The sequence below is a fragment of the Cibotium barometz genome, chromosome 27, assembly GCF_041138505.1.
Source record: "Cibotium barometz isolate CiBa-2024 chromosome 27, ASM4113850v1, whole genome shotgun sequence".
NCBI classification, from domain to species: Eukaryota; Viridiplantae; Streptophyta; class Polypodiopsida; order Cyatheales; family Cibotiaceae; genus Cibotium; species Cibotium barometz.
Genome location: NC_141072.1, coordinates 32,020,841 through 32,046,599, shown reverse-complemented (window position 1 = coordinate 32,046,599; position 25,759 = coordinate 32,020,841). Strand labels below are relative to the sequence as shown.

Genomic DNA, 25,759 nt, shown 5'->3' with positions numbered 1-25,759 from the left:
CCATGCGTCTTTCATTGACTTCCCAAAATGTTTTATTGCCTCTTCAAAGTTCTTGTAATCACTCTTTGTCCATGTTACATTGTCACAGAACATGAAGAGTTGATCAAGAGACCTCCACACCTTTGCCTTCACATTTCGTGCTTCCCCATCTGCCTCATGATCTTTCACGGCATTATGGACTTGCTTCCACAATCCATAACTAATCCTTGAAACTGTTCTACCTTACCTTACTTGCTTACTATTGTGTTTGGGTCGAGACAAGAATCTTCTTGCCTTAACACCACCAATAGAGGGCTTGATTGGTACCTCCTTGCCATTGGTAGACTTTTTAAAATCCTTTGTGATATGAACATCACCTCCATGCAGACCTATATCGGATAACACTTTTTCCAATGCATGAAGAGCATCCTTTCTATTTCTTTCAGGACGGAGTTTCCAAGCAAATCCAATATACAAAAATACCAATTTCTCAATAATTCAACATAGAGCATGCAATGTACATATGTGAACATTACATAGTGGAATGTCAAGAATGGCCTTGAAGTCAGGGTCAACTTTATCTCTATTAGGTGCTCTCTTCCACCATTTAGAATCCATTACTTGCGCTGATTCTTTGCAGTAAAGACAAGGAGACTTTGAGTTACCTCCTTTACTAACGTTATACATGCACTTAAGTGTTTTAAGATCCCCCGCCATGTGCCACTCTACTTGAAAATCACCTTTTTCTGCAACATGGAGATTCTCTCCTTGCACTTGTCTTTTAATTATTCTTGGTATTTCCGTGTGGTGAAACACCCAATCTAGTGTTTCATGGTCTTCTGTCTTTACCTGTGATTATACAAAATAAAAGTCTTACTATAAAAGATTTGAAAACATTGACTAAAATCAAGTACGAAATAAAAAATGATCATACCTGGAATGAGCCCAACTACCATATGTGTTTCTCCGACTGCACACTAAAATACTTCGAACTCGCTTCATTCAATGATGTATCAAGTGCTCCATTCATCAATGTGATAGTAATCCTTTCCATTTTCTTTTCCTTTACAACCTCACACTCATCCAGTTTGATAACAAATTTCAAAATGCCTTTGCACTCTTCAAATGTTATTCCATAAAACTCGACCATTCTTCTTTGAAGTTGTTGTAGATCTACAAATATATTGTTCCAAGGGTCATACACAGTGGTTCCTTTAGCACCATGAAATATTTCTTCAATATGGATATATGGTCCAATAAACTCATCTATACTTTCATTCAAATGACCTCTTATCTTCCACACTGTTGCGGGATTTGGCAGTAAAACTCGTTTAATCCTTTGATCTCTCAAAGTTGACGATATCGCATGGAAAATTGAACTATATCCCTTCCTGCTAACTCCACTAACATCAAGAGCCTCTTGGATTGTAGTACCATCAACTTGATTATTGGATATAAAGTCCTCTACAACATTGCGTTTGATTGTTTTGTATTTTTTTTCTTCAATCAAATCTTTTGCTACACCACAAGAAAGCAATCCTTTCATTTGTTTAACTGGAAGAAGGTTGGGATCCATATTTTCTTTTGCAGGCTCCAATAATTTCCTATAGTAATAATATAGTAACAACACAATATGCCTATATTATTCAACACTTCCAATCCTGTTTTGCATTAATGGACAAAATAGATATAGTCATTTGAGAGCATTTTTGAGTTTAAAAAATAAAAAATTACAAACTAACCTTGCTTCCTGAATTCTTCGCTTGCATCCACCAGTCCCAACCTTCAAATTTGCAATGTTTTTAATCTTCCTACTTCGTTGTCTGTCTTCAAGCATGGTTCTCTTCCTTCTTGATCTTGTTAACTCTTTTTTACTCTTTGAATGCTCCTCAATTTCATTCTGCAACTGCTGCTCCAATTTTGCACGAATAGCTATCTCTTGAATCCTGGCTCCCTTTTCTTGTAGGTACATTGTTTTATATGTTTCTGCAAATGCAGACTGTGCTGAAATATAACCAAGAAGTCCATTTTGTCCATCGCCCGCAAACCTCAATATTGTGGTTGGATTGACAAATGGAGGTGTAGAGTTTTGTACTAGACATTTTGGATATATACTTCCATCACACCATAAGTCAATATGTTGGAGCCCTTCTCTTCTCATATTTTCCCGTTGTTGAGCATTTAGCACCGTATCCTTTCGTCTTTTTTGTGCTGGAGCATATTGTTCTTCTAAGTCGATGTGAAGATGATATAATCGCTTCTTCTGAGATTGTAACTCACTAGTATCGGCCATTTTTGTGCTTCTGAGGTTGCAAAGTTGGCTTGTCAATCTCATAGTCTTTTTGTAAAATGAATTGTGGAAGTGTGGCGGTATCCATACAATCATTAAGTTCAGTGATGGATTCTTTATGAGAGGCCTGCACACGTCGTCAAAAGAGATGCGAAATCTTCGAGAAACAAAAAAAATTAAGGAGATATTTAATGCAAAATCGTGTTAGTTAGACAAAAGATTATCTTATTCTTTTTTGAACTGACAGTTCAGTGGTCCTTACTGACAGTTCTGAGCCACGTTTCCATATTTTATTATTTTTGAGATCTTTTAGGAGAGAAATAAATCAAAAAATAGTGAATTTCTTACAGGGCCCCAAAATGAGCTCCGTTTTTTCCTAATGGGATCCTCCAAAATCTCTCCTGAATCTGCACTCAACTTGCCATTCTGATCCAATGGCACTGAGATAGGCTTACAACCTGTCATACCATACTTGGACAATATGTCCAAGCCATATTGAATCTGGAGTAATCCAATACCATGTGGTGACCAAGAAATACCATGTCCAAGCCATATTGTCTCTGGAGTAATCCAATACCATGTGGTGACCTAATTACCTCAATGACCAAGAAATATCTGAGCTCCCCCAGATCCTTCATCTCAAACTTCTATCTAAGCAAGATCTTTACATTAAAGATCTTTGCATCATGGTCCCCCGTAATGATCTTTGCATCATGGTTCCCCGTAATGATCAGGTCATCTACATAGATGACAACAAGCACAACCCCTCTATCACTGTGTCTCACATACAGTAAGAAGTCTGCATTGGCTACATGAAAGCCAATAGTGACAAGATATTCAAAAATCTTATCAGACCATGCTCTTGGTGCTTGTTTTAAGCCATACAAGGCCTTCTTCAACCTGCAAACATGCTCGGGGTGACTCACATCCTCATAACCAGGTGGCTGCAACATATACACCTCTTCCTGCAAATCCCCATACAAGAATGCATTCTTTACATCCATCTGATGTAAAGACCATTGCTTTGATGCAACCCACTGCTATCACAACTCTCACTGTTGCCATCTTGGCAACTAGGCTGAAAGTTTCCTTATAATCAATGCCATATGTTTGCGCATATCCTTTGGCTACCAATCTAGCCCTGTACCTGCTTATGCTTCCATCACTGTTATGTTTTACTTTGTACACCCACTTGCATCCAATGGCTTTCTTGCCTTCAGGCAATTGCACTAAATCCCAAGTCTCATTTCCATATAGTGCATCCATCCCCTCATCCATAGCTTTCTCCTAACACATTTCCAACAGTCGCATCAATGCATGTGGGCTCTACAACCTACACAACTTTTGCCATGTATGCATAGTGATGTGCCACATAACCATCATAGGTAAACCTGTGCACACAGGATTCTTCACTCTCCCAAATCTTCACAGCTTTGCATTCATGGCTTCCATAGCCTTCTTTACACAAGGTGTTCTCATAGCTAGTATCCCAAGATCCTCATCAAGGCTCATCTCTGAGCCACTAGACTCTCCATCAACATGAGAATGCCCTGCAGAAATGTCAGGCATACTAAGGGGCTCAACCACTTTCTCTTTGCCTTTATGTGATGTACTAATCACATTTGTAGGACTGGTATTATGATGCAGCCTGCCACTCCATGGTCTATCAATTGAACCACTAGATGAGGACTCTCTTGGTCCACTCAAAGACCGTGATTGTTGACTTATATTCTGTGCAACCACATTTCCACTCACATCAGCCAACAGCTTCTTTTTAAGTAGCATACCAGCTGCTCATCTCATCAAAATAAACATCCCTGCTTACCCTCAACTCACGTGTAGCAGGGTTATAACACCTATATCCCTTTTGCTCAAGGGAATACCCAATAAACACACATTTTTCAGCTTTTGGATCCAGCTTAGTTCTCAGCTCATCTGGCACATGCACATATGCAATGCATCCAAAGACTTTCAGATGAGACAAATCAGGTTTTCTGCCAGTAAACCTCTCCTCTGGAGTTACATCATGTATGGCTGCAGTTGGAGTCCTGTTCATGATGTAAAATGCTGTAGAAACAGCCTCAGCCCAATAGCTATGCGGCATATTCTTCTCTCCCCTCAATGCTCGCGCAATCTCAGCAATGTGCCTGTTTTTTCGCTCACAGAGCAACTCCATTTTGCTGCGGAGTGTATCTGCATGTAAACTATCTGAATACCATTCTTCTGTAAAAATTCAGAGAACTCATTGGAAAAGTACTCTCCCCCTCCATCTGACCTTAGGAACTTTACATGTTTCCCTGTTTGCTTTTCAACCATAACTCTGAAATTGTGAAAATGAGTGAACACCTCACTCTTCTCCTTCATGAAGTATACCCACACTTTCCTTGTGTGGTCATCAATAAATGTCACATAATACTTACAGCCTCCCATAGACATGGTCTTCGTAGGACCCCATACATCTGAATGCACAACATCTAGTGCATTTCTGCTCACATTTCTATCACGTGAAAATACATGCTTTGTTTGCTTTCCAAATTGGCATGCTTCACATATTTTTTGCATACCTTCAACTTTAAACTTTGGCAGCCCTGTCACAATTCCTTTAGTCTGCATAGACTTCATTCTCTGCACATTCACATGTCCAATTCTTTTATGCCAAATGTCTATGTCTGCAACAATTCTTGAACCATTTGCAAACATCGCAGCACTCACTTCAGGCATGTTTACATTCAATGTAAACCTTTTGCCCACTCTGTTGCCTTTTGCAACCAACCTGCACTTGTCTTTAAAGTCTTCAACATAACCACCATTAGGGTTAAACCGAACCTACAAACCCTACTCAATCATCTGGCCAACTGAAACCAGATTCTTTGTTATGTTCGGAACATGAAGTACATCTGCAAGGTACTTCACTTTGCCATCCTGCATAGACAATGGCACATCTCCAACATGGGCAATTGGATGAGCATTGTCATCCCCTGTTTCCACAAAACCTGGTCTTTCAAGGTTTTTCATCTCCTTGAACCACTCCCCACCATGACTTGTCATGTGGTTCGAAGCACCTGAATCAACGTACCATACATCATCTTTATGTGCTGCTTCAACATTTTCAGACATGGCCTTAACGACATGCTGCATAACAAACAACCTTTCATTATCCTCATTGTTTCTGCTCGAGGATGCATAGTTGTTTTGCTGCAATTTTTCATTTTGCATGTCAGCCTGCTTCTTATAAAACAATCTACCTGCACATGTCTAGGCTTACCACCACAATAAAAGCATCCACGTGTATCATTATACTGTCTTTGCCAATTTCCATGACCTCTTTGACTCCCCCTGCCTCTGAATTGGCCTCTTCCACACCTGCGTGTCGTTGTTGTTGTGAATTCTGGGACTGGTGTTGTTACTGCTGATGGCCATAATTTTGATTACCTGTTCGGCCACGCTGCGTCCACGGCCTCCTCTACCTCGTCCTCTTCCTAAACTTGTGTAGAAGGCCTGTTGCTCTGAATTGTTTTTGTTTTGTGAAGACTGTTGGTCTTCACCCAAGCTCTTCTCTTCTATAATCAACATAGACACCAAATCTATGAAATTGGGAATGTTTTCCCGAGTCTAAATAGACGTCTTGACGCCTTGTATTGTGGCCTGAGACCACGTAGACAGACTTCCACCTTATCATCATCATCCTACTGAAACACCAATAGATGCAAGGGATTCCACAATACCCTTGATCTTCAATGCTGCATAGTCATTCACAGACATACTCTTTTTTTCCACACTTTTTCTCCACAGTATGAAGTTCATTCTTCAACTGTATCTTTCGTGCCTTGGTATTCGTTTCATAGAGTTTTACCAAGGTGTCCCACGCCTCCTTGGGAGACTTGGCCCAATCATGGTGTCCTCTATACTGATCGAGAGCCAATACATAACTTTTCTGGCTCCTTGGTTCCAATCCTTGCTCTTTCACATCTGCAACAGTCGGATTGATCTCCGGTATCTCCAGTGCCTCTTCATGCTCACCTTCTATGTAGTCCCACTAACCCTTTTCCATCAGGAAATTTGTCAACCTGAACCTCCGAGCATGGAAGTTGTTCTTTTCAAGCTTCTCAGCAACAATTTGGTTTATGCCATCATTTGACATCTTGCTAGACACAAATTTACCAAAAACAGCACTCTGGTTTGTCCTACACAAACTGCTGTATTTTCTGCAGCGGTACTGTACTACACTCAAATGTTACAACCAGTGACATTTGAGTGTACTGTACTACACTCAAATGTCACAACCAGTGACCTCAATGTGCATACATACACCCAATGGTAACTGTTGACCTCCTTGTAGCACACACAATGTCTGCACAACCAATCTATCTTCCTGCAGTTCTTAAAACAGAGTTCTACATAGAATCGGATGACTTACCCCGTAGTGCTCGAAATCGCCTGCTTTCTGAAAAACGGAGGTCCTAACGCACCCGAAACGCATTTTCGACACGTAAAATGAAGTCCGATATAGGACAAAATAGTTGCCCTAGAGCTTTACTCCTGCGAAGAAAGCTTCTCAATCAGAGATCGTTTGTCGGTGCCTCCCGTAAAGCTCCCGACAAGGGTGTAGTCACCAACACAAATAGGAAAGAGTAGATGAAGCTCTTACGCTCGTACTGCTTCATGTGCTCCTCTTGCTTGCAGCTTAATCCTTAGCATGAACCAGGCTCTGATACCATGAAAATATGCAGGGGAGAAGAGAGCTTGAGCTCTTGCAAGCACACACACACTCACAAAACCCTAAAAGAGAACACACAAGGTGAGAGGCTGAAAATCTTCTTCTTCTTCACACAACACTCAACACACTATATACAAAGATAAGCGTACACACAATATGAAAAGGTACTCAACCAAATACATACTAGGGTTCTCTATAGTGTGAACCCAACTAAATGAGCTAGTGTTATAACTATGCCAGTCTCTAGAATGGCTGTCACACAGCCTGTCATCCCACTGGCCGCATATCATCCATGATCTCACCAACCATGCCAGTGGTGTAAGTGTGGGACCTATCCCCCAGGCGGGTCATCAGTGTCCACCGCCTCACTAGATGAGCTTGATATCTCAACAATTTGCAACCCACTACTACTCTAGAAAATTTGATTTCAATTGAAACCTTAGGGAGGGAGAGAGGGAGGGAGGGAGGGAGAGATGGGCATACCTGCAAAAATATTGAAAGCTTTGGCGATGGCATTGGCGATACAGAGGGACGGCAATGGTGATGGCATGGTGATGGCGATGGCGATGGTGATGGCATGGCGATGGCGATGGCGATGCAGAGGGATGGCAACATAGGTAACTCAACGCAAATGGGTGTCTCAACTTATCACAGAGGCGGTTAGCTTTGAGGATTTCCTACTATAAGACTTAAACCTAGAAGGATTTTAGCATGCAAAGAAACTTTATGAAATAGTAACAAAGCCCTCTGGGATCCTGACTCCTTTATATCGCCCCATTGTGAGTCATGGGGTCAGTACCAAGCGAAACAAAGGACTTCGGGATCCTGTCTCCTTTATATCACTAGGTACCGACCCCATTGTGAGTCACAGGGTTAGTACCAAGCGAAACAAAGGCCTCCGGGATCCCGTCTCCTTTATATCACTTGGTGCCAACCCCACTGTGAGTCATGGGGTCAGTACACCAAGCAAAACAAAGGACTCCGGGATCCTGTCTCCTTTATATCTCTTGGTATCGACACCATTGTGAGTCACGGGGTCAGTGTACCAAGCAAAATAAAGGACTCTGGGATCATGTCTCCTTTATATCATTTGGTAGTACCGACCCCACTGTGAGTCACGGGGTCAGTACCAAGCCAAACTCCGAGATCATGTCTCCTTTATATCGCTTGGTACCGACCCCACTGTGAGTCATGGGATCAGTACCAAGCAAAGCAAAGGCCTCCCGGATCCTGTCTCCTTTATATCGCTTGGTACCAAACCCATTGTGAGTCACGGGGTCAGCACCAAGCGAAAAAAAGGACTCCGGGATCCTATCTCCTTTATATCGCTTGGTACCGATCCCACTGTGAGTCACGAGGTTAGTACCAAGAGAAACAAAGGACTTCGAGATCCTGTCTCCTTTATATTGCTTAGCACCAACCCCATTGTGAGTCATGGGGTCAAGGAACAAAGGACTCTGAGATCCTGTCTCCTTTGTATCGCTTCGTACCGACCCCACTGTGAGTCATGGAGTCAGTACTATCAAGCGAAACAAAGGACTCCAGGATCATGTCTGCATTATATTGCTTGGTACCGACCCCATTGTGAGTCATGGGGTCATGGAGTCAGTACCAAGCGATACAATGTACTCTAGAATCCTATTTTTATTATATCGCTTTGTATTGACTTTTTTAAATGCAGTCCTCATAACGCTTTGTTTATTTGTTTAGATGGCTTGTACCAAGACAACTGCTCGGAGGCTTGAAAGACCTACCGAGTCACTGCAAACACAAGGTAGAACAAGGAGGTATCAAGATCATAGAGCAGTTTTGCAGGAGCTTCGTCGCATTGAGTGACACATGTAGCCTGCGATATCCAGGCTCCCTTTCCAAAGGATTGGGAGGGAAATTTGTGAGCAATGGAGTATCGGCATGCAGTGGTGGCAATCATCTGCATTATTGTGTCTTCAAGAAATCATTGAGGACTAGATCATCGAGTTTTTTTAAGATGCTTACTTTCTCGCCGCTCATGCCCATAGGATGACAATAATGCCGAGGGATTTTGATACCCTTTGTCGATTGCGATACAGATACGACCAGATGCTTGTTCCTATTTCTGTAATAAGCGATCCTTGAATGCGGTGTATCCTTACAGTTCCCCCCCTCCATCCTCATACAAGGCCATCTGAGAGCTCCCGTGCTCCTCACGGACAGGGACACCCGTTCTCAGAGTAGGGAACACTTTAGTGATAATGCCCCTCAAGCATAACTTCACAAATAACTAGAACCGGAGGCACAACCACAACTAGAGGCTAGCCACAGCCCTCCACTGAAGTTGAAATTGTTGCAGAAAAAGAAGATGCAAATAGGATAAAGAGGGAATTAAGTCTGATTGAAGCAGAAATTATATGAAAAATTGAAAGAGGCAAGGTTAAGTACCCTAGTTTCTCCATAAGAGAGGGTTGTTCAACCAAGAATAGCTAAGGGTGCAAGCTCAATATGACCCTTGCATTTTTCACTTCTTCTCCCTCATGCAAGGCACAAGAGTTTCCAATTTGGAAAATGGTAAAAAAGTGAAAGGTGGCTTGTTTCAAATTGCAGCTGAGAGCATAAGAAATAAGATAACAGAGTAGTTAGTAAGGGAGCATAAGAAATTTGGAAGCATGGTCAAAAGAAAAGAAACAAGACAGCAGAGCAGTTATAAGATAGCAGAGCAGTTAGAAAGGGAGCATGAAATATACTCCAGAAGAAGATATTAGAAGAGAAGAAGAAGGAAGAAAAAAATACTGGAAGAAGCCAGGAAGAGGCAAGAAGCGAGCATGGGAAGAAGAGAAGCTGTAGAAAAGGAGGTGGCCAACACGGCCATTGCAGAGAAAAGAACAATAGAAGAAAGAGCTAAGCTATAAGTAGCTATGATGCAAGTATCAGCAAATCCAAAGGAGCTTTGCAAGGGCTTACCCCGAATATGGGTTAAACTGTATTGCAAATGCAAGCAGATGAATCTACATAGAAGAGGAGAAGATCACAACCCCCATGGATAGCTCCAAGCACGATGGCATAGAAGGAGCCGAAGGAGCAAGAATGCTTCCGAAGAGGAGACTCTGATGAAAAAGAAGCAGCAGAGCGACGAGGCAAAACAAGATGAGACCTCGAGGGGTTTCCATGACCTATTTACAAAGTCAATCATATGGTGTAGGAATAAGATGTCACAAAACATCATGCCTACATCCGAGTCCTAGACACATCACCATACTTCAAGCTGCACGAGGAAGATAGTTCTCTAAGGATCAACATACTACAAACTGCAAAGATGAAGTCCACCCTCATGATGGTTGAAGAGCCACTACTCAGAACTTCGGAACTCCAAGTGATGATGCAAGAACTTCGAGGAAGACTACAAAACATACACCAAATGATGACATGGGAAAAAGAGAAAGTTAAAGATGATCCAGACAAGCCAAGGAGCACTGCAGATCTGCTAAACATTGTAGCCTGCAATGCATTATATTCTCATATTTTGTAATCTCATCATATGAATACAATACCTCATTGTCTACTCATAATTGTGCATTAATTGTGTGTGACATTGAATATCACTAGATGTCTTTCATGAAAGTCGTTCATGTGGCGCTCTAAAGTACTCTCTCTAGAGGGCAACAACAAGCTCCTTGGCAATCCCAAACCCTGCAACCTTTTACCCATCAAAGTATCAAGAAGGTGGACAAGCTTACCATAGGTAGTCAATGACTGTTCTTCGGGAGCAGAGGTAGAGCAATTTCGGACATATGCCAACAAGTAACATTCTAGTTATCATGCAAGGCACGCGAACTATTGAGATATCGAGCTCATCTAGTGAGGCGGTGGACACTGATGACCCGCCTGGGGGATAGGCCCCACACTTACACCACTCGAATGGTTGGTGAGATCATGGGTGATATGCGGCCAGTGGGATGACAGGCTATGTGACACCCATTCTAGAGACTTGCATAGTTATAGCGCCAGCTCATTTAGTTGGGTTCACACTATAGAGAACCCAAGTGGGATGACAGGCTGTGTAACAGCCATTCTAGACTGGCATAGTTATAGCGCCAACTCATTTAGTTGGGTTCACACTATAGAGAACCCAAGTATGTATTTGGTTAAATACCTTTTCATAGTGTGTACTCTTATCTTTGTATATGGTGTGTTGAGTGCTGGGTGAAGAAGAAGAAGATTTTCAGCCTCTCACCTGGTGTGTTCTCTTTTAGGGTTTTGTGTGTGTGTGTGTGTGTGTGCGCGCTTTGCAAGAGCTTAAGCTCTCTTCTCCCCTACATATTTTCATGGTATCAGAGCCAAGTTCATGCTAAGGACTGAGCTGTAAAGCAAGAGAAGCACATGAAGCGGTACGAGGGTAAGAGCTTCATCTACTCTTCCCTATTTGTGTTGGCGACTACACCCTTGTCGGGAACTCTACGGGAGGCACCGCGGAAAACGATCTCTGATTGAGGAGCTTTCTTCGCGGGAGTAAAGCTATAGGGCAACTATATTGTCCTTTTGAATGTCATTTTTTGGGCAGAAAACGCATTTCAGGGGCGTTACGACCTCCGTTTTTCAGAAAGCAGGGGCGATTTCGAGCACTGCGAGTAAGTCATCGATTCTCTGCAGAACTCTGTTTTAAGAACTGCAGGAAGACAGATTGGTTGTGCAGACATTGTGTGTACTACAAGGAGGTCAACGGTTGCCATTGGGTGTATGTATGCACATTGAAATCACTGGTTGACATTTGAGTATAGTACAGTACCGCTGTAGAAAATACAGTAGTTTGTGCAGGACAAACAAGAGTGCTGTTTTTTGGTAAATTTGTGTGTCTGGCAAGATGTTAAATGATGACATAAACCAAATTGTTGCTGAGAAGCTTGATAAGAACAACTTCCATGCTTGGAGGTTTAGGCTGACAAATTTCTTGATAGGAAAAGGTTATTGGGACTATATAGAAGGTGAGCATGAAGAGGCATCGGAGATACCGGAGATCAATCCGACTGCTGCCTACAGATGTGAAAGAGTTCAAGAATTGAAACCAAGGAGCCAGAAAAGTTATGTATTGGCTCTCTATCAGTATACAGGACACCATGATTGGGCACATACAGGATGCCAAGTCCCCCAAGGAGGCCTGGGACACCTTGGTAAAACTCTATGAAACGAATACCAAGGCACGAAAGATACAGTTGAAGAATAAACTTCATACTGTGGAGAAAAAGAGTATGTTTGTGAATGACTATGCATTAAAGATCAAGGGTATAGTGGAATCCCTTGCATCTATTGGTGTTTCAGTAGATGATGATAATAAGGTGGAAGTCTTTCTACGTGGTCTCGGGCCACAATACAAGGCATTCAAGACATCTATTCAGACTCGAAAAAACATTCCCAATTTCACAGATTTGGTGTCTATGTTGATTATAGAAGAGAAGAGCTTGGGTGAAGACCAACAGTCTTCACAAAACAAAAACAGTTCAGAGCAATAGGCCTTCTACACAAGTTCAAGAAGAGGACGAGGTAAAGGAGGCCGTGGACGTGGCCAAGGAGGTGGCTGAACAGGTAATCAGAATTATGGCCAGCCAGCAGCAACAACAACGATCCCAGAATTCACAACAACAACAACACGCAAGTGGAAGAGGCCAATTCAGACGTAGGGGGAGTCAAAGAGGTCGTGGAAATAGGCAAAGACAGTATAATAATACACGTGGATGCTTTTATTGTGGTAAGCTTGGACACGTGCAGGAGGTAGATTGTCATAAGAAGCAGGCTGACATGCAAAATGAAAAATTACAGCAAAACAACTATGCATCCTCGAGCAGAAACAATGAGAATAATGAAAGGTTATTTGTTATGCAGCATGTCGTTAATACCATGTCTAAAAATGTTGAAGCAGCACATAAAGATGATGTATAGTACGCTGATTCAGGTGCTTCGAACCACATGACAAGTCATGTGGGGAGTGGTTCAAGGAGATGAAAAACCTTGAACGACCAGGTTTTTGTGAAACAGGGGATGACACTGCTCATCCAATTGCCCATGTTGGAGATGTGCCATTGTCTATGCAGGATGGCAAAGTGAAGTACCTTGCAAATGTACTTCATGTTCTAAACATAACAAAGAATCTAGTTTCACTTGGCAAGATGATTGAGCAGGGTTTGCAGGTTCGGTTTAATCCTGATGGTTGTTATGTTGAAGACTTTAAAGACAAGTGCAGGTTGGCAAAGTGAAGTACCTTGCAAATGTACTTCATGTTCTAAACATAACAAAGAATCTAGTTTCACTTGGCAAGATGATTGAGCAGGGTTTGCAGGTTCGGTTTAATCCTGATGGTTGTTATGTTGAAGACTTTAAAGACAAGTGCAGGTTGGTTGCAAAAGGCAACAGAGTAGGCAGAATATTTACATTGAATGTAAACATGCCTGAAGTGAGTGCTGCAATATTTGGAAATGGTTCAGGAATTGTTGCAGACACAGACATTTGACATAAAAGAATTGGACATGTGAATGTGTAGAGAATGAAGTCTATGTAGACTAAAGGAATTGTGACAGAGCTGCCAAAGTTTAAAGTTGAAGGTATGCAAAAAATATGTGAAGCATGTCAATTTGGAAAGCAAACAAAGCATGTATTTCCACGTGACAGAAATGTGAGCAGAAATGCACTAGATGTTGTGCATTCAGATATATGGGGTCCTACGAAGACCATGTCTATGGAAGGTTGCAGGTATTATGTGACATTTATTGATGACCACACAAGGAAAGTGTGGGTATACTTCATGAAGGAGAAGGGTGAGGTGTTCACTCATTTTCAAAATTTCAGAGTTATGGTTGAAAAGCAAACAGGAAAATATGTAAAGTGCCTAAGGTCAGATGGAGGAGGAGAGTACTTCTCCAATAAGTTCTCCGAATTTTTGAAGAAGAATGGTATTCGGAGACAGTTTACATGCAGATACACTCCGCAGCAAAATGGAGTTGTTGAGCGGAAAAACAAGCACATTGCTGAGATTGTGCGAGCATTGATGGGAGAGAAGAATATGCCGCATAGCTATTGGGCTGAGGCTGTTTCTACAGCAGTTTACATCATAAACAGGACTCCAACTACAGCCAGACATGATGTAACTCCATAGGAGAGGTTTACTGGCAGAAAACCTGATTTGTCTCATCTGAAAGTCTTTGGATGCATTTCATATGTACATGTGCCAGATGAGCTGAGAACTAAGCTGGATCCAAAAGCTGAAAAATGTGTATTTATTGGATACTCCCTTGAGCAAAAGGGATACAGGTGTTATAACCCTGCTATACGTGAGTTGAGGGTAAGCAGGGATGTTGTTTTTGATGAGATGAGCAGCTGGTATGCTGCTGAAACAAAAGCTGTTGGGACTGATGTGAGTGAAAATGTGGTTGCACAGAATGCAAGTCAGCAATCACAGTCTTTGAGTGGACCAGGAGAGTCCTCATCTAGTGGTTCAGTTATAGACCATTGAGTGACAGGCTGCGTCATAATACCAGTCCTGCAAATTTGATTAGTACATCATATAAAGGTAAAGAGAAAGTGATTCAGTTGATAGACCATAGAATGACAGGCTGCGACCTGGTATGTTCTCTTTTAGGGTTTTGTGAGTGTGTGCGCTTGTAAGAGCTCATGCTCTCTTCTCCCCTACATCTTTTCACGAACACGTTTTTACTTTTTAGCACAACAATCATATGCTACTGAACATCTTGTATACAAAATGAGTCGTTAGGACCACCAGCAATAACCAGGTTCCAAGTTTGCCGCAAGGTATAAAGGTTCTCTTCACAGCTTACCATTAATTGTTCCATGCACTTGTGGTCTTTAAAGTTATTGCGTGATGCGTTGTGACATGTACATTCCTTGTTGCTTCACTAATCAATGTCTTATTATGAAGTTTTACTCATCGTAGAAGATGACTATACATTAAAAAAAATTGCAAGGAAAAAACTACACATTCTCAGGAAATAAAAAATGCCATGGGAAGTAAAGGGTTCGAGATATAGGAGAAATCCCTTCCCTTACTAATTCACACGAGCTTTGCTGCAAGAGATGGAAAACATTCTTGGTTGTATGAACATCTCAGCAGACAAACGGTTGCAACTGTGGAGACACTAGTAGACCATTTGTGATGATTAAAAGGCCACATAGGTCAAGACGAGATCTTCATGGTGAAGATGGTAGGTCTCTTGCGTTTGATGATGTTGGTAATTAGAAACATAGGAACGAAGAGGGCACTACAAGTAAGGTTCTGTAGGACACTTAATACACAGTGGCCATCATTCCTCTATAGTGAGGAGCATTTGAAATTGTGAGCAGAAAAGAAGTACTTCTGCTTTGAGTTAATTGCGCAATAATATATATTTGTGTACTTACGGTGACTACAATAGTTTGATCAAGCGCCAGGTCATAATTAGCAAGTGAACATCATAAAAGTTGTGTACCTTGAATAGAAGTGCATATTCTTTTGATAAACAAACATGATGTGGGATTGATGCCTTAAAATAAACCTCGGTTGATTACACATTCTATATAAATGAGCAGAGAACACCAGCAATGGCTGCTTTGCCTCTGTACATTCGTCAGATCGTCCTCAATTCTTAGCAGGCTGGAAGAATGTGTGGACACCATTAAAACTACACTCTTAAATGTGCGGACACTGTTAAAATTACGCACTTGGAAGCTCTTTAAAAACTGCACAAAAAAATCCCAAGAATCAAAAACATGTGAACAAAATCATATCCACTCGACAAGCTATGCCTTTCATAAAGTTTAAAGTGGCTAAAATCATGTGCTAGAGCAAGCACCCCTCCAATTCAACATGCTATTTATTAGATACAACCCGCAGAAAATTCTGTTTTACCAAACGCTGAATATTATTCTATCTTTACAATTGCTGCAACCATTCATGCTGTCACAGGTTGAAACCTTGACTTGCTCTTTAATATCCCAAAACTTGTACTTCATGTCTGGCAGCTGTGACCATCATTGTATTCCCTAGCCGTAGCAACGGATGGGGTCGTTGCAGCCCTTCTCAACTGACTGCTTGAACCCAAATCGCCCCCCTTTGGCTAGATACTGCTGGTGGTACTCCTCTGCTCGATAGAACTTCTTGGCAGGTAAGATCTCTGTTACTATCTTCTTATTCAACTTTTTCTCATGCTTTTCCATGGATTCAATAGCAGCCTTCTCTTGCTCAGGCGTGTAGAAATAGATTCCGGACCTGTACTGAGTGCCCACATCGTTTCCCTACAGGAAACACCGAGCTCAGTGCTACAGAACAATTACCTAAAAATGCACACTCCAACTGCGGGATGCTTTCCTCAGACCTGGCTATACACAAATTATCCATGACACAGGAAGGGCTGAAAAGAAAAGGGAAAAGGGTGGCACAGTCCACAAAGTGTGGCAAACCAACATTACTGGAGATGTAAAAAGATTTATGCGCCATTCACCATCATATATGCAGACAGGTGAAAACAATGCCCTCACATACACAGAATGCTATCACATCTGACGTAATCATGCCAGTGACATAAATATCAAGCTTTATAAGCATGCTTTGTACCTTGCACTCAGGCTCTGTTGACGGGCAACAGCAGCCGGGAATTTTGACAAGAAACCATGAATCTGGACGTTGCACTCAGGCAGTTTTGGCTGGCACCAGCCATGAATTTTGACAAGAAATCATGAATCTCAACCATTAAAGGGGCTGGAAATTATCACGTGTATTTGACAGCCTATTTACCCTAAATCGGGGTAAGGTGCCATCAAACTGCTTGCACTGCCCTAGAAGTGAACGTTCTCAAGGGCATCCATGCCATGGTCATTGTTAGGCATAACGCACATCGAAGACTCACGGGCAGTCACGATGCCATGTGTAGATTCTACGTTCATTAAGAACCATAACGAAGCCCGAAGCCCGAAGCCCATGTTGGATCTCTTGGAAACAAGACAGTGGCAACACAGTCCCTGCTTTATGACACGGATTTACTACTTAATTACATTACCTGCAGATCAGATTCTACATGAGACGAGTAGTACCTGGCGGTTCAAGGTTGTAGGATCATGGCGAGCCCAGAAGCATTGAAGGAGGTCTTCGTAGCCACATTCTTTGGGATCATACTGGACTCTCACGACCTCGGAGTGGCCGGTGTCGCCACTGCAGACATCATTGTAGGAGGGGTTGTGCACGAGGCCCTGTGTGTAGCCCACCTCTGTCTTGGTGACCCCGGGTACCCTCTGGAAGGCAAGCTCGACACCCCAAAAGCAGCCAGCGCCGAACTGGGCGAACTGCTGCCCAGCGGCGGGTACACAATCGTCTGGGCCCTGCGCGAGGTTCATACCTGCTGTATCCGCCTGGGCGCCCACCGCTGCAGCCGTTCCTTTCCGGATCCCGAGCTTCTCGAGCCACGAGCCCATCGCCCTCAGGGGAAGGTTAGGGTTAGGGTTAGGGTGAGGTCTATGGTGAAAATTAGGGTTACGGTTGGGGTTTCTGCTGTGGAAGGAGGGGCGCTGCAATCGCTTGAAGTTGGAGAGAGAAGCGAAGGTCGACGTGGCCAACTGCCCGACGGAGACTGACTGGAGGCAGCTTGAGCTGTTTGGAGAAATGAAGGCCACCTTCATTGCAGCCCACAAACAAATTGCCTCTTTTTTCTTCCTTCGGTGGGAATATTAGACAAACAGAAACCAACACTGAAGCATCTAGAAAATGAGGACCTCCCTGATGGGGGATTGCTTGTGCCCCTGCCACGTGTCACTCTGCCCACCACTCTCTCCCTTTACTTGATGATAACTAGTATTGCACCCGCGCATTGCTGCGACGGCGGCCGACCAAGGTTCCAGAAATGAACTATTCCCTCTCTACAACCATCTCTCTCTCTCTCACACACACACACACACACATGCACATGCACATGACCCTCTCCCTCTCTGTCACGTACACACACTCTCAAATGTTGAAACTCTCTCTCTCTCTCTCACATGCACACACACATACACACGTGCTCTCTCTCTCTCTCTCTCCCTCTCTCACACACGCACACACACACTCCCTCTCTCTTCTTACACTCTCCCACACATAGAAGCGCTCTCTCTCTCTCTCTCTTTCAATCTCTCTCTCTCTCTCTCTCTCACTCACTCTCACGCACACATACACATACGTAAATATATACTATATACAATATTATGTTTTAGATACATAAACCTATACATAGACACATATACTTATACATATATACATGTATTTAAAAATATAAATACAAACATCAACATAATTTAATTAATTTTGATTAAATTTTAATGTGCGGAGATGGATGATTAGTTGTGGTCACTTTTAAATATATAGATAGATATATCATACACACATCTAAACATACACACACACACACACATATACATATACATACATACATACATACATATGTATGTATGTATATATAAATGTAAATAAAAACACACACACATGTATACACACATATACATATATGTTTTCTATTTAATTTATATTTTATTAAAAGCTACTTTTTATTCTCTCTCTCTCTCTCTCTCTCTCTCTCTCTCTCTCTCTCACACACACACACACACACACACACACACACACACACACACATGTACACACCGCACATACACTAATCTAAACACACACTCTCTCCTCCCACACAAACTCTCCTACGTAGAAATTATCTGCCTCTCTCTCTCTCTTTATGTTGCACGTGTCCATGTGTGCGAGTGATACGTGCGAGTGTGTGTATGTGTGTTTGTATGCGTGTGTGCACGTATCATGTGCTGCTCTTTGTGTGTGCATGAACATACATGTGTGTGCGTCGACATACATATAAATCTATTTATATATACATGCTTACATAACTATAGATACACATACATACATAATATATATACGTGTGTGTATCTATAGGTATGTAAGCATATATACAAAGATTTCATTGAAAGATGTGAGATGAGATCTTCTTAGATTCAAATTCAAAATTGCATTGGAAGATGTGAGATTTAGCTCCTCCTCAAGCTTGCAAGAGGAGTGGTTATTTTGAATTAGCCCCACTTGCCCATGTGGAGGGAGGTGGGGTTGTGGTTAATCTTGTATAGATACATATCAAAAGGTGGTTGAATATAAATAAAGGCGATTAAAGTCATCATTGCCTGTGAAGTACCTACCTGTTGAAAACACGCAAACCGTTGGATTAAATTTTAGATTAAATTTTAATGGTAGGGATGAGTGGTGAGGTGTGCTCACTCTCAAATAAATGCATCTTACATGTAATCTCTCTCTCTCTCTCTCTCTCTCTCTCTCTCTCTCTCTCTCTCTCACACACACACACACACACACACATGCACATGCACACTATTTATATATACATGCTTACATACCTATAGATACACATACATACATAATATATATGTGTGTGTGTATCTATAGGTATGTAAGCATGTATACAAAGATTTCATTGAAAGATGTGAGATGAGATCTTCTTAGATTCAAATTCAAAATTGCATTGGAAGATGTGAGATTTGGCTCCTCCTCACGCTTGCAGGAGGAGTGGTTATTTTGAATTAGCCCCACCTCCTTTGCCCATGTGGAGGGAGGTGGGGTTGTGGTTAATCTTGTATAGATTTATTACAAGTTGTGTATCTCTTTCTATGTTGCTTGCAGCGTAGAAAAGGGATGTGAATGTTTCTACATTTTCACTATTACACGCATGTGCACCTCTCTCTCTCTCTCTCTCTCTCTCTCTCTCTCTCTCTCTCTCAGCGGGTGTGTGACTAGAATGTTTTTACATGTGTGTACTCTCTCCCACTCTTGTGGAACTGAGCAGGTGTGTGACTTTTACATGTGTGTATCTCTTTTTATGTTACACACATATGCACATCTCTCTCTCTCTCTCTCTTTATATATATATATATATATAATTATATATGTATATATATATAATTATATATGTATGTATATATAATTATATATGGATATATAATGATTATATAATTGATTTATAAAAAGATATATATATAACAATTATATAATCATTATATAATATATATAACAATTATATAATCATTATATATGCATATATATATTTATATAGAAAAGGTGTGTGAATGTTTTTACATGTGTGTGTATCTCTTTCTATGTTTCACACATGTACTCTCTCTATCACTATATATCTATGTATATATATATATGCATATATAATGATTACATAATTAATTTATAAAAGGATATATATATATATATATATATATATATATATATATATATATATATATATATATATATATATAATGTTTTTAATAATTATATATTTATTATTAATTTATATTTAATAATATTTCTATTTAAATGTTATATATATAATATTTAAATATTAAAAACTATATATATTTATATAATTTACATATATATATTTAATTATATAAAGTATACGATGCCATATTTTCACACTTCTTAGTTTCTTATTTACACATGTATGTTTCACTATTAAAGAAACAATATCCAAAGAAATGTCCTCGCTTTGTCTTTGTAGTGATTAAAAAGATCGATATCCAAAAAACCAAAATAGTGAGAATTAACTTGCAACCGGAATCTTATTCTAGGAATTGATTGTGGAAAAGTAGAGAATTAATTCAATCATAAAAACCATTGCTTGTAAGCTTCAACTAAATCAAATCAATTGAAAAATTAAACACTTAAACAAAAATACTTAGCTCCAAAAAGACCATATTGGGTGCAATCTTCCCCCCTCTTGTGCGTGGCCTCTCCCCACACAAGAGTATTTCTTTATTAGCTTTCCTTTTCACTAAAATTAGGCCATAGCCCCCAAAATACAAGATGTGCTTTTTAGAGAGCACAGCACTCTTCTTTAACAAAAATAGAGTGTCAAATTGGGACTAGGGTAAAGCCATAGGCTTTAATAAATTCCACAAAAATAAATGTATCTTTCCTAAAGTTCAAAATGGAAAAATCATTTAATAAGGTTACAAGCTACTATGCTTGCCAAAAATGAAATGTGATGATCCAAGACATTTCTTCCAAAGTAAACTCTTCAATTCCCATAGTCTTCATCACCTGAAAATATAAGCCTAATTAATTATTAAATTAATCCCACAAATATTAAACAGGCACAAATCATCACCAACTCATGACTACCAGGCGTAAGTACCCCAGGAATCACCCTGCCATACAAACCTAACTGAAATAATCATAGGTGGCCTCAAACATACGTCATATACCGCACGTATTAATATTTATAGTGGTGTCACCCACGATATTAACCTAGCCGGCATGACGCAAGAGTAATCTAGGCGTCCCCAAATTACTCAAGAGGAGATAAATAATATTTTTCTAGAGGACTTAAAATATATTCTCATGACATCCCTCTTGCTTGAGTTTGCAATTGTCCTCAATTGCGGATTTGCTGGGTTTGAAAAGAATGAAGAATTTCAGGGTAAACTCGGAAAAATTTCTCAGGCATCCATTTAGCATCTTCTTGTGGATGATTCTTAAAAGTCAAAAGATACTTGAAGTATTGATTACCTGTCCTTGTTGTTGTTATCTCTTGGTCAATGATTGCATCAGGAACTAATACTTCTTCCTCTCCTTTAATAAGAGGTGGTTCCTCATATGTTAGGTGAGTAGGAAGTGTTTCTCGAAAAGGTTTCAAGAGATGGATATGAAAAGAATTGTGGATATTCCAATTAGATGGAAGCTCTAGTCTATAGGCCACATCATTAATCTTTTGAAGGATTTTAAATGGCCCATAATATCTAGGCGCTAGCTTCACTGCGCGGTACGAGGGTAAGAGCTTCAACTACTCTTCCCTATTTGTGTTGGCGACTACATCCTTGTCGGGAGCTCTACGAGAGGCACCGGTAAACGATCTCTGATTGAGGAGCTTTCTTCGCAGGAGTAAAGCTATAGCGCAAATATGCTGTTCTATCGAACGACATTTTTCGAGCCAAAAAAGCGTTTTGGGCGCGTTACGACCTCCGTTTTTCAAAAAGCAGGCAATTTCGAGCACTGCGGGTAAGTCATCGACGATTCTCTACAGAACTCTGTTTAAAGAACTGCAGGAAGACAGATTGGCTGTGCAGACACTGTGTGTCAGCCTGCAAAGGAGGTCAAATATTTTTTTGGTTTTTTATGTGTGTTTTTTTCTTTTTTTTTGTTTTGTTTTTTTAACTCTATATATATATATATATATATATATATGTATATATATATATATATTTTACCCTACCTAACCACTAAATGCAACTAAAATGAGTATGTGTGGTGTAACTATCTTTCCTATTTTTTTAATTTTTTTAATTTTTTTTTCTTTTTTTCTAATTACAAAAAATATGAATTACGCTAAAAAATACTAATTATGCACAAAATTACAAAAATTTAAAACAATGCAAATTACTCTAATTATGCAAAAAATTACAGAAATGAAAAAAAATGAAACATTACAGAATATGCAAAGAATACGGACTCTTAAAAAAAACAATTAATTTACAGAATTTCTTTTTTTTTTCTATCTCTTTTTTTTAAACTAATAATGCACACAATTATAGAAATGCTAAAAAAATACAAGTTACTTTACTTATGCAAAATTTTACAAAAAATTAAGAAATGAAAAATGGACTCAAAATACGAACACAATAATTGTTTTCTTGTTTTTTTTCTCTCTCTTTTTTTTCTTTTTTTGTTTTTCTCTTTTTTTTCGCTTTTCTCTCTTTTTTTTCTTTTTTTCTTTTTCTCTTTTTTTCTTTTTTTTAAAATATTATTTTATGGTTTTTTTATTTTTATTTTTATTTTTTTAATTAACAAAGAAATTAACAAAAAATAAAAAAATAAAATAAAAAATAAAAAAATAAAAAATAAATAAAAATATAACTAACCTTATCACCCTCGAGCCGTTCCGGATTCCTCGCTGCACCCACGCGGCTTCACGTGTCGGCTTTGATGATCCTCACAGCTGGCCTTTGCCACCCCCACCTTCTACCTCCCACAGCTCGCCTCGAATTGCTACTGGCCGATTCCACCTTCTACTGCACAGCTCGCCTTCACTGCCTGCCCGCAGCCACTGCTTCCTTCTGCAGCCGGCCACTGCAACGCCTTCTATGCCTCTTATGCTGCTGCGCTGCTTCTCTTGCAGCTACTCCACGCTTGCGCCTACTTCGTAGCTTTAGCCGCCTCCACACGCTTTGCTCCTTCTGCTGGCACTCGCTTCACAGCTGCTAATTGCCTTACCAGCAGCTTACTCGCGGTCACCTCTTCGCCTTCAGCCTTCTTCTCGTCTGCTGCAGCCAACCCTACATAGCTGTAGCTAACCAGTCACCACCGCCTATAGCCAGCCGACCTCGCCATACACCAACGCCTTCTACAGGCTGCAGCGTATAGATATATATAAATATATAAATAAATAAATAAATATATATATATATATATATATATTTTGTTCAGCCGCCTCCACCTTCTTCAGCTACCTCTCGCCAGCCACGTCAAAAAATACAAAAACAGAAAGCACTTAAACCTAATTAATGGTGGCGGGATTACTCTACCGCAATGGGATTTTAATTTTTTTTGCTTCTAATCAAAAAACAGAAAACACACAAGGCGCCCTTGAGATCACACACTCAATGCCCTTGCAAACTCTACTCTAATTTACCCTAATCCACGATTTTGCAATCAATGGAGCACTTAGTAAGAAGTAATGGTTAACACCCTTCACTAACTTAGGTGTGCGTTCCCCGGCAGCGGCGCCATTGTTTGGGACATCATAGCATAGCGGAGGCTACACTCCAACCCACACAGATTGTCAATCCGTGAATGCAACCTGGTTAGCGCATAGAGGCTATCCCGAATGGGAGAAGATTAGTTAACCACACACTAATGACTTCTAATCCTACTCAATCCTTCTTCAACAATCAAGCAATCAATCGTTGATTCCTTCTCAATCTAACATAATCAACGCATCAAGATTAGGCTACACTTAAGCACAAAAATGCAACTTATGCAAAGAATCTAACATGCAAAGAGCTATCACACAAGCCTCAACTACACATCATTTCATGCACAAGTCTTCATCACATGCACTCTACAATTCACAAATCACATTTTAGCATCAAAACATCATTACGAAATCTAGATTAGCAAGTGTGTAGACCGCAACCTCATATCATTGAATACGTAGAGAATAGAGAGTACAAGATTGAAGCAAGAATGGAGATGGAGAGCCTTGGGAGAGCACATGAGAAGGAGCTATGGAGCAAGCTCTCTCTATGAGCCTCTCAACCAAATGACCAAAAGTTCTCTTTAGCTCTCAAATGAGCCACTTTTTATACAAAAACTCTAAAACTCTCAAAAGTTCCCATGTGGGATTATTGTCAAGCCCACTCCCACATTCATCTACAACTTGGAACTCTTTACAAGATCCCTAAGTGTCTTTTTTGTTGCATCCTTTCATTGATCACGCAACACTCCCCCCTTCCTATTTTGCGCACGTCCTCGAGCGTGGTAGAAGCAAGAGCTGCAAAAAGCAATGGATACAAGTAAAGCCTTTTATTGAAAAGAAGAAAAGAAAAAACAGCAATGACAATTTCACATGTGAGCATACAAGTGAAAGGCTGATTAGAGTTTTAAAGAGTACTAAAATAGGTGAGTAAAGACTAGTCAAAGTGAGACTAAGTGGTAGATAGTGCTATGCAAAGGCAAGTGTGCTTGCACACCACAGGTTATGACCGCAGTCTCAATGTCCTACAAGTATTTAAGTTATTCCTAAGTGGCAAACCTACTCCTACATATGAGCAAATGTGATTGGACCTTTTTTTTTTGATGTGTGTGTAGAGGGTGATAAAGATTAAGGTTCCATCCCAATGAGACCCAAGCAATGGCCAAGAGACCTCCGCCAAGAGAATCTAAAAGCCGCTAAGTATCTCAAGGGCGACAGACCCTTTTCTTTCTTTTATGACATAAGGTGTATCCCATGAAGATGAGGCATCGGTCTCGAGGGCCCATAGTATACCCCAGAGTCCTACCAACATCTATCAAGGCGATAGATTCCTTGAAGGTCTTTTTCTGAAGTTTTTAGACGTCAGTGTTCACCCCATGGAAACCAAGGCATCGGCCCAAAGGTGCGAAGACAACCCCAGGTCCTACCAAGTATTCCACATGGCTGTAGACACGTCATGTCTTGATTCACTCGTATATATTTTTTTAGGGTATATTTTCGTAAATTTTTTATTAATCCTTTCACCTAGCTCATACCTAAGAGGTAGCTACCACTAGGGATAACTAATATACCTTGAAAGCATAAGAACTTGGCATACTCCATTGGTATATATCTTACACTGTCTTTAAATAGAAATATCTTCTACTAAGTCCTCTAAGAATCTAGAATTCACTCACCATATTTTAACAACTAATCAAAAACTTAAACCAGCCAACATTGTGTGAACATGCAAACCATATATCCAAAAGATAAAAGCACATAAAGAACAAAAGATTATGATTTGAATACACCTGTTGTAGTGCCCGTTGATGTTGTTCGTTTGCATTGATGCATTGTTGATTTTGTGCAGATTGCTCCTCCTTGGTCTTTGTAGGCGTAGCATGTCTCCCCCCTTCCTAATTTGTGTGCACGGTAGATGGACTATTGGGGCGTGGTTGATGCTCTTGTTTAGTTGAGATTTCTGCAAAATTTTTATTAACAAACAAGAAAAGAAAAGAAAGGAATAACATTTGCTATTGGTGCCAATCACCGAATATAGCCGAG

General features: G+C 40.4%; 1 protein-coding gene across 1 annotated transcript; it reads right to left on the bottom strand.

Annotated features, from left to right (window-relative positions):
- Positions 1 to 15,727: 15,727 nt before the first annotated feature.
- Positions 15,728 to 17,689, bottom strand: LOC147623289 (peptide methionine sulfoxide reductase A1-like). The gene is made up of 2 exons (XM_086821400.1): positions 17,031 to 17,689; positions 15,728 to 16,235 (listed from the first exon to the last, which is right to left on the bottom strand). The coding sequence occupies exons 1-2, from the start codon at positions 17,610 to 17,612 to the stop codon at positions 15,984 to 15,986; spliced, it is 834 nt and encodes a 277-aa protein (XP_086677526.1). The 5' UTR covers positions 17,613 to 17,689; the 3' UTR covers positions 15,728 to 15,983.
- Between the last annotated feature and the right edge of the window lie 8,070 nt (positions 17,690 to 25,759).

Excerpts from the sequence above, each read along its gene's own strand:
- LOC147623289 (XM_086821400.1), bottom strand. The coding sequence starts at position 17,612 with ATGAAGGTGGCCTTCATTTCTCCAAACAGCTCAAGCTGCCTCCAGTCA. Across the intron at positions 16,236-17,030 it reads CTACAACCTTGAACCGCCAG|GGAAACGATGTGGGCACTCA; the intron begins GTACTACTCGTC and ends TGTTTCCTGTAG.